This window comes from Seriola dumerili, unplaced genomic scaffold (genome assembly GCF_002260705.1).
Source record: "Seriola dumerili isolate Sdu_G_001 unplaced genomic scaffold, Sdu_1.0 BDQW01002628.1, whole genome shotgun sequence".
NCBI lineage: Eukaryota > Metazoa > Chordata > Actinopteri > Carangiformes > Carangidae > Seriola > Seriola dumerili.
Window position 1 is genome coordinate 165,357 of NW_019176883.1, and position 9,801 is coordinate 175,157.

General features: G+C 39.4%; 1 protein-coding gene across 1 annotated transcript; it reads left to right on the forward strand.

Annotated features, from left to right (window-relative positions):
• The first annotated feature begins 3,209 nt into the window (after positions 1-3,209).
• Positions 3,210-7,598, forward strand: LOC111239412 (serine/threonine-protein kinase pim-1-like). The gene is made up of 8 exons (XM_022769290.1): positions 3,210-3,255; positions 3,709-3,978; positions 4,803-4,897; positions 4,989-5,036; positions 5,879-6,100; positions 6,785-6,962; positions 7,075-7,248; positions 7,359-7,598. The coding sequence occupies exons 1-8, from the start codon at positions 3,210-3,212 to the stop codon at positions 7,448-7,450; spliced, it is 1,125 nt and encodes a 374-aa protein (XP_022625011.1). The 3' UTR covers positions 7,451-7,598.
• Positions 7,599-9,801: the final 2,203 nt, after the last annotated feature.

The following is a 9,801-nucleotide window of genomic DNA, read 5'->3' on the forward strand; positions in this document are numbered from 1 at the left end:
GTTATCATAGTAAAATGTCAAAATACGTTATTTTGACACAATAGTACAACCGGAAGTCCTAAATCTTGCTATCTTGATGCAGGTAAAATTACAGATTGTGGCCGAGGGGGTTCACTGTTGAGGTGGATTATCACCAGGGACTGTGATGGTATTATTGTCGCAAATTCCTCAGAATATTCACTTTAACATTTATATCTAACTACATGACTTAAATAAAACTCAAGTAGAAATACAATAAAATGAACAGCAACAAAATCAACACCAGATATTGTTCTATCAGAGCTATGATTCACTGATTTGCAGAAATAAGTGTTCAGTCTTGTAAAGACTAAACTTTGACAGCTTTACTCAGTGTAACTATGACTTTTGGTGTTTATGAGAGTATTTAACAGAATGAAAGATAGTAGGTCAGAGCAGAGGGGAAGAAAACACTGGACAGCGCCCGTGGTTCGATCCCGCGGAGGGATGGTAATCATCGTATCCTTGACAAAGAAATGTTGATAGAAGTAACCACTGAGCTAAACCAGTGCAACGATTACAGCAGGAAAATGGCTTTTTCAATATGTCTTGTCAAGATATGCATGTTGTCTCTGCCCGTGATTGTCGGAATAAGAAGGCGACTACTTCGTGTCAAAGTTGATTTTAGTATGTTCCTGAAGCTAAAACGTAAAAACATAACGGACGGCTACCAGCAGTTAGCTTGTCCTCTGAGGTTTTGTTTTGTTTTTTGTTTTTTTTGTTTGTTTGTTTGTTTTTTTTTGTTTTTTACCAAACTTTATTTAAACTTTGGAAGGTTTACAGTAACACAAATGGCATGGCTCAAATCCATACAACTTCAACCAGACAGGCATCAATCAATGATCAGACACACAACAACAAAGGAGGAAACAAAAGTAAACAAAATAATATTAAATAAATAAAGATAAAATAAAATGAATAAAAGATGGAGGGATTCTTTGTAAGTTCAAGATCATCCACCAAACTGCAGAGCCTGAAATTATTCTTCCTCTCCATCAACTTCAGAGAGGAAAAATAATGACATAGCTCCATGTGAAAAATGTTGCAGTTCAGTTATCTTGTCCTCTGAGCTTCAATACAAAAAATTGAGTTTGGGAATAATAATTTAATACTTTTAGAAAATTATTTTGTACAAAATTGTAGTTTAAAAAAAAAGAAAAACAAAATTATAGCTACATTCAAATGAGATGATATATAAAAATAGGCTATGTGAAATGTTGTAACATTAAAAAAGCCCTATGAGTATCTATGACAATAATACCTGCTGACCACTTGTTTGTTCCATTATTTTTATTTTTACTTTGTTTTTCTTCTTGTTTATTATTAAGGTTATTATTTTTCTATTCTGATCTGTAATTATGTTGAATGTGACTTGTGCCTTTTTGATTGTATTGTAAAGATTGTCAATAACAACAACAAAAAAAGCTTCAATATGTTGTTGAATTTACTCTTCATCAGGATGCGTTTCTTTACAGGGATATTGCCGTGGAGGAGAAGTGCTGTAACTCAATAAGCAAGAAAGCACTGGACAGCGCCCGTGGTTCGATCCCACAGGGGGATGGAGATCAGTGAATTCTGCACAGAGAGAATTGTTGATTGAAGTAACCACTGAGCTAAACCAGTGCGATGGAAGAAGCAGGGAAATAGCCTTTTCAACATGACTTGTCAAGAAGGGTGTGGGTTGTGTATGTTTTCATTTTTGCTTTCATGGGGGATGGAAAATATATATTGACGCATTAATAAATATATAAAAATGCTGAAAAATGAATAAAATTACACAAATCAAATATGAATCTGAAACATAAATAAATAAACATTTTATGTGGGTTATTCCTACATTTTAACAAATTTACATTTGTTTTTAGCTGTATGTTTATACTTCTGCTTTTATGAAAAAGTTTTGTGTTTTTCTGTGTTATTTGTTTTATTTTCATTCTTAGGACTTGAGGATCTGGTCATATTTTAGGTTCAGCTGTTTGTAGGAATGTAGAACATTTTTTAAACGGTTCACAACCTTTCTAGCACCACTGTACCTGCCCACCAAACAGCAGACAGACAGACAGACAACTAGCTGATGATCATAGTGGAGAATCCACAGCAGCGTAAGAGACAGATATCACCCTCAGGAGGTGGTGCTGGCACTTTGGGCCGCACCAGAAAGTGACTATGTGGTGAACATAGTTTGGCATAAAGAGGTGAAGAGAAACTCCTGAGGAAATACAACATGTTTATGAGAGTATTTAACAGAATGGGGAAGAAAACACTGGACAGCACCCGTGGTTTGATCCCACGGAGGGATGGAGATCAGCGTATTCTGCACAGAGAGAATTGTTGATAGAAGTAACCACTGAGCTAAACCAGTGCGATGGTGATGGCAGCAAAATGGCCTTTTCAAAATGACTTGGCAAGATGGGAGTGGTTGTGTATGTTTTGTAGGTAGGAAACAGGAAGTCCCAATGGATGCTAAGGTTGCTCCCTGCTTTAAGTAGGATAGTTGAAGTCATTTTTTTTCTATCTTTTGTGCAATGAACAAAATACAAATAATTTTGGGCCATAAAAGGGAAGGAATGATTTTTATTTATATTTATTTTACCATGTCTTCTCAACTGTAACTGAAGTTCCTTTGACCAGCCCGCCCCCCACCACCCTGCTTCTCTTTCATTGTGATATCCCCTTGCTGAGTTTGGTAGAAAGCAACATGCACACTTCCTCTCTCTGCACATGTTCACATGTTCTTCTATATTCAGCCTGTAAAGAACCGTCATCTCCAAACTGAAGCAGCTGTTATCTACAAAACTAAAGCTGACATTCCTGCACTTTCCCATGAATAGTGGTGTATTTTCTTTTTTTTTTTTTTTGTTTATGTTATGACCTGTGAACAAGTTGACACTTTTTTTGCAATAAACTCACTTGAGTGGCATCTGTTGCTGGCATGTGACTTTTTTTTGTTTCATGTTTTGTTATAGTTCTGTATCACGTCTACATTGTCAATTTGATAATGTAGTAGTTGAACCCACAAAGGTTCTTACTCATAATGTGTCATTCCAACATTGTCACATTCTGTTCTACGTGACGTCACAAACCCACAGAATTAAGGCAGAAGAACCTAATACTTCACTCACAGTCACGTCTGACCAGTCAGTCATGCATTTTCTCAAATATTGATATTGAGCACAATTACAAAAAATAACATGGACACTAACAATCTTAATAGTTTGGCCTCTGAAAGTGATTCAGGTGAGTGAGAAGTCTTTGTAAACAGCTGCAGCTACTTTTCATCAAGTCATTTTGTCTGTAGTTCAGCGTATTTCTTGTTGAAAAAATCAAGTGCATTAAAAGCATTTCAACCTGATTTGAAAGCAAGTTAAGTAAATATTTCTTGATTTTAATTTTTCCTTGTGTCAAGCTACAGAAACTTTTGCATTTGCTTTAATAAAAAACAAGGTTTTTAAAATTTGAATTATAGACAGAATGACTGGAGTTTAATGGTAATATGGTTTTGCAGATAGGCTACACTTTGTAGGTTAGTGAGTTGCTGGTGAATAATTGTGGAGATGATGTAAGGAAAATTCATTTAATTTAAAAATGTTGGTGATGAACGTCACAGAATTTTGCAGAAAACTCCAGTATCAACATGATAGGACTGGAGATTCATTGGTGAGATATTCAGTGAGTTTGTGCTTTTTGTAGAGAGCGGTGGCAGCACCAGCCAACCCACCAACAGCCTGAGGGACAATCCTAACAAAAGGAAGGTCAGCACCGACCAGGAGTCACCCAGGAAAAGTCGGAGGAGTGTAAGAAAACCCACTGAGGAGGCAGCTGAGGCAAAAGGCACCAAGAGGAAGGCCACTGAAACAGAGACACCCAGTAAGAGGCAGAGGGATGGAAATACAGACGCTGACTCCAGCAACAGCATCGGTGAATCAAACAAGGTGTCAGTGAACGTCACAGAGGCCGGTGGTAAGAACGCCACTTCCTGTTAATCGACTTTCAGTGGATTCTTTTTCTGGTGATACGATCATCTTGTTCTTAGAAATTGGCTTCAAAAGTTTGGGAAATGAAATTTTGAGTGTCTCACCATTTCAAGACAGTCAGGGAGTCCTGTCTTTGTCTCTCAGATAGAAAACCTACAGAAAACCTCAGAAACCACATTTCATTTACTTAATGTGATGTAATCAGTATTTTCATCTTATTCGAGTACAGAGAGTGAATAATCACATGCCCCAAAAACTTTTCCAAAGATTAAACAAATTAATTAAAGTTATAGTATGTAACTTTCCTCATTAAAATGTCTAAAAGTAACTAGACCTATGTTTATATATGTCGAGTTGTGTTCTTACATTATCCCAAATGTTTCCAGCAATTCTCAAACCAAGAGAAATACATGATTTTAATCTTTCATATCATATCCTTTATGATCATGTGTCAGTGTTGTGGTTTCCTGCGAGAAACTGAAAATATACTTTAATCCAGTTTAAACTCACATTTCATATTCACTTTTTACACCTCTGTCGTTTTCAACTCTATATTTGAACCAGATGAAGGATTTTAGTCATCGGACGTCTGGATCTGAAGTTATCAGAGAAAAAAGTTGAGCTCAGCTCAGACCCCGAGAGGCAGAAGTTACATACTGTGGACCTTGTGTTAATATATTAAAATATTAATCCTGCAAAAGTCTTAAAATCCTGTCTTAAAATAATCATCAATTTAAACAGGTACAGGGGTCACAGTTAGAGGTAGTGATGTGATCAATAGACATTTTTCACATTTGTGTTTGTGTGTAGATGATTTCGAGGACAAATACCTGCAGCTGGACAAGCTCGGAGAAGGAGGCTTCGGATCAGTTTACGCTGGCAAAAGAAAAACTGATAATTTACCGGTAAGTATAACGTACAGTCCGTATTCTCACATCACACACACTGAACACACACGGTCACCGTCACCAAAGTGTTCGTGGTTCTGACCTGTAGGTGGCAATCAAACACGTCCCTAAAGCAGATGTGGAGAGTCGACCAATGGTGAGTGACTTGATCTGATGTCTCGGCACCAACAACACACACACACACACACACACACACACACATACACACACACTCACTGATACGACCCATAGGAGTGTTTCCTGAAATGGTTGTCATGGTTACAATTATAAGCGTGCGGACTGTACCAACAGTGGCGTACGTACCTTCATCGCCATAGATACTGTAGAGAAGATGAAGAAGATGAGAAGATAAAGATGGGGATTTGGGTCAAAATAAGTACTTCTTCGACACTACACTGTATTTGTTGTCATGGTTACAATGTAAACAGCTGGTTTCACACGGGAATCTTACACACCGCAACCTCCTCGTAACACGGACTTTGTCGCCGCACTTTTCCTTTTGCTCCTGTCATAACTACTGCAACCACTAGATGTCGCCTAGCAACGAAACGTAATTATGGGTCATAGTGGTGTGTGTGTGTGTGTGTGTGTGTGTGTGTGTGTTGTTACAACTAACCCAGACTGTAGTCATGAACTAGCTTACCTTACAGCTAACAGCTAAGACATTAGCACTCACAACTAGCATGAAAGATATCCAAATAGACTCACGATAAACACGACTGACGTTTGAAGAGAAAGAGAGGCAGAGAGAGTTTAACTGTTTCATTTTCAGGTAAGAAAGTTGTTTTTTTTCCCCCCTCATTTATTTTTGTCTTTCCCTCTAAAATCACCTGTGTCTGCCACAAGGTGCTACCTCCTCACATGTGGAATAAAGACTAAATTGAGCAGGTGTAGAGTGAATCAGGTGATACATAACTTGTTCCTGATTGGAGAAATTGAAGGTGTTACAACTGACTAGTGTTTTGTTTTTTTCTTTAGGTCCTAAATAGGAGGATCCGCATGGTCCCCATGGAGGTGTTCCTCATGCTGAAAGCGGCAGGTGGACCAGAGTCGGTGGGCACATCTGCAGCCGTGTCATTATTAGACTGGTATGAACGAGAGCAGGAGGTTCTTCTGGTCATGGAAAGACCACTCCCCTGTGTGGACCTGCTGGAATACCTACAGGACAACGACGGGCCCCTGGAGGAAGACGTGGCGAAGGTACTGAAGCTGGTGGAGCCTGTTTCTGTGTGTGTGTGTGTGTGGGGGGGGGCTAAAAATTTGAATTTGATTACCACTTTATATAATCATAAAAGGTTCTTTAAGCACCATCATTTCTACTTCTTCTGTGTTTTATTTGAAGTATTGATTCATAAGAAGATATATTTGTGGTTTTAACAACCAAAAACCATCTCAGTGTAGTTTTACATCTCCTCTCTCAGGCTTCTCTCTGGAGCTGTAGTAACAACAGGTCACTGAGCCAATCAGAAGAGAGGAGGCTCTGAGCATCTCTTCTGATTGGCTGAATGTTTTCTGAGTGGTCTAATAAAAATGTAGCAGATTTCAGGTAAAACACTCAGAGAAACCAAATCCTGCAAGGTTGGATGATGGGTCCAGGTGGGCGGAGCTTGGGGAGTGGCTGAGAGTGGTGACTGCTTTGTTGTGACATCACAAAGTTACAGAAATCCTGATGGCCTTTTTTGAGGCTCAATTTCTGAATACAGGCTGTGTGCATTTCTTTGTGGACTGAGGCTTTGATACTTTCACAGTATTAATATAGAACCTAGACCTGATCTATAATCAAACAACACATGGACAGAGACCTTTATGCTATATGGGACCTTTAAGTTGTAACTAATGGCTACTGGTTGAGAAAACAATTTGACTCTTGACTCTTTATCTCAGAACATCATGAGGCAGCTGGTGGAGGCAGCCAGAGAAATGCATTCGAAGGGAGTCTTCCATCGTGACCTGAAATCAGAAAACATTCTGATAGAAACCAGCTCCGACGGCCCTCGAGTGCGGATCATAGACTTTGGATGTGGCTGCGTTGTGAGGAGGAGACCTTACCGCTCCTTCTCTGGTACGACGTCTGGCCTCTGCTCCTGCGTTTCATTCATCTGTGGATCACCTGTTGATGAGGAAATCTTAGTCCGCTCCTCATCCTCCATCTCCATCTGTCTTGCATGTTGCAGGAACCTCTGCCTACGCTCCTCCAGAGTTTTACATGGATGGGACGTACGAGGCCGGCCCCACCACAGTCTGGCAGTTGGGGGCACTGCTCTATGAAATGCTGGATGGATTCAAACAGTTCTTCACCCGCAAGTTCCTCCGCAAGGGAATTAAAATCAGCGGCAGGCTGTCCCATGGTAAGACAACACAGGTACTCAACACAGTAGAGTACTGTACAGCGTGCATCTTTCTTCCATGTCACAGTGGATCACTGCAGCTTCCAGCCTGATCTGTTCTTTGTTCTCAGACTGCCAGGATTTCTTGAAGATGTGTTTGGTTGTAATCCCTGAGGAGCGCACCACTCTGGACCAGATCCACCTTCACCCCTGGTTCACATGATCCTGCACTACCTGTAATTGCACTGGGTCTGGAAAAGTACAGTGCATTCAAAATAGTTCATAATATATATATACATTTCCCTCAAAAGTGAATTTAAATGATTTCAGCATAAGGTTGCAACATTAAAGGGGGTGTGAATACTTTCTGAACGCACTGTGTATGATTTGTGAACCTTGTCTTGTTTATGCTTGAAAAACATGCATTATTAAAATGCTTTTTGACACCAGCATTGAATCTTAAATGATAAACCTTAACTGGTTTCTTTTTGAGTTAGTACATGGTCCACCAACCTCGTCTTTCAACTTCCCAGTGGGAATCAGTCGGGTTTTGTAGACTGCCATCTTTCTTCTTTTCTTTTTTTTTTGTTCAAACTTTTATTTAATCTGGTAATCTCACTGAGATCAAGAGAGACCAGAGAGAAAGAAAAACAGACAAAACCAGGATAAACACACACAACAAACATAAACAGACATAATTAAAATCCTCTGTAATTCACTCAAACTGCTCCTATAAACCACCTTTTTACACAATAAAAACAAGGTTGTTCAGTTTTGTTTCCCAGAACTTGTACCCTGTAGTACGGTGGCTGACAAGGACAAAGGAGTTGCAACGGCCCAAACCAACCTCCATTACAAGAAACATGCTGCAAGTCAGACATTTAATTTTTTCATTTGCAGCACGTTTCCGTCATTTTTGTTTTGTATTTTTACACGTTTTTGCGTTGGCATTCATGTATTGGGATGTTGCCCTTGTCTGCCATCGTACTGTAGGTATTTACAAAAATACTAAATAATTGATCCTTCCTTTCCCTCACAATGGCCAGTAGTTACTCCCCTTGTTCCCCATGGTCAGTGCCTGTATTTAAGATCCAGCAGTGACTAGTGAGTATTTTATTGGTGCTTGATTCATACTGTATAGATTTACAATGTAAATCACAGGTTGTATTATAAAGTGCTACCAAAAGAAAAAAAAGCTACTGTTAGCACATTCGTTTATTTGCAATAAGAGTTCTCCACTCAAAGTTATCCGTTGAAACCAATATTTATTTGCTATTAAAGAATCAAAATCAGCATGTACATGGAACTCCTCCGATCTGAAAACCACAGTCTGCAAGCAGTTAGCTGTAGCCAGCGTCCCAGAGAAGAGTGTCTATCTTAGCAGTTACACAGAGTTTTGTATATATTTTTTGTAACTATCTGATTGGTGAAAAAACTTGGGGAGAGGCCATGGTTTAGACTCAGCTCTCCCTTCGTTGGTTCACAGGCCGGTCCCAGCCTCTTGGTACAGTGCCTCCTTCTTCTGAGCTGACTGCACCTGGACAAAAACCTACTCTCCCTTTTCATGTAACCGCCACTTGTCAAGTTTGGAGTTATTGTTTACTTTAAGCAGCTGAGGCGGTCACATGACATCCTGTTCTTCTGGTGTCTCCCTATGTGTGCGTGACTGCCTTGAGTTTCACCCTAGCGCCCCCTAACGCATAGCAGCAGTAATCATCATAATATAAAAGCAACACTCTCTTAGCAATGTAACATGACTTTTAACATTTCTCACACTACCTCCAGACGTCACACACACACCACACTAAAACCACACCGACACTTGTCAGAAGTTAATGTGCTGAAATCTGTGTATTATTTGTACGCAAGATAGAAAAATAAAAAAGAGAAATCAGACATTTATCTGAATACTGAAGGCAACTTGTAAAAACAGTGCAAATGTAAATCACTTGTGTATGGAGGGAATACACAAGAATAATACATGCATTTCTGTCGGTGGAAACCTCCACAGCTGATCCCTCATGTGGTCTGACTGTCTGTGACCAGGACCCTCCACAGAGACAGGATCACCACGGGCCACAGGGAGGTCGGAGTCTGGTGCAGAAGTAGACCTGTGGTGCCAGGACAGGGTTTGATTCGCTCTGAGGGGAAACACACAGAGAGAGGTGAGGCTCGGTGTCGATCACTTCCTGCTTCACTTCCCGCCCGATGCGGAGCTGCCTTCCAGAAAATCTAGTGGAATCACCTGAACTCATCTTTTGTTATTAGCTTAACATAAATATGTACGTTTGGTTCATTTAAAGTCAATTCAACATAAAACATTCACATTTTTCATGCAGCAGGGAAACTTAAAGTTTTAAACTGAACCACTTTAAAACCATTTATCACATAGAGAAATGTAACATGACATACAGTATTTGTCCTTATATATGTCACCTACTATCACCTACTACTTTATCCTCTGGATAAATGAAGATATAAGTTGATAACAAATATGAAATAGCCACAGTAATATTTGTATATGTACATATATTACATAATAAACAATTTCTATATGTTTCTATATGTTTTCTT

Coding starts and splice junctions, on each gene's coding strand:
- LOC111239412 (XM_022769290.1), top strand. CDS start 3,210: ATGGACACTAACAATCTTAATAGTTTGGCCTCTGAAAGTGATTCAG. Junction 5,037..5,878: donor ATGTGGAGAGTCGACCAATG/GTGAGTGACTTG, acceptor TTTTTTCTTTAG/GTCCTAAATAGGAGGATCCG. Junction 6,963..7,074: donor ACCTTACCGCTCCTTCTCTG/GTACGACGTCTG, acceptor TGCATGTTGCAG/GAACCTCTGCCTACGCTCCT.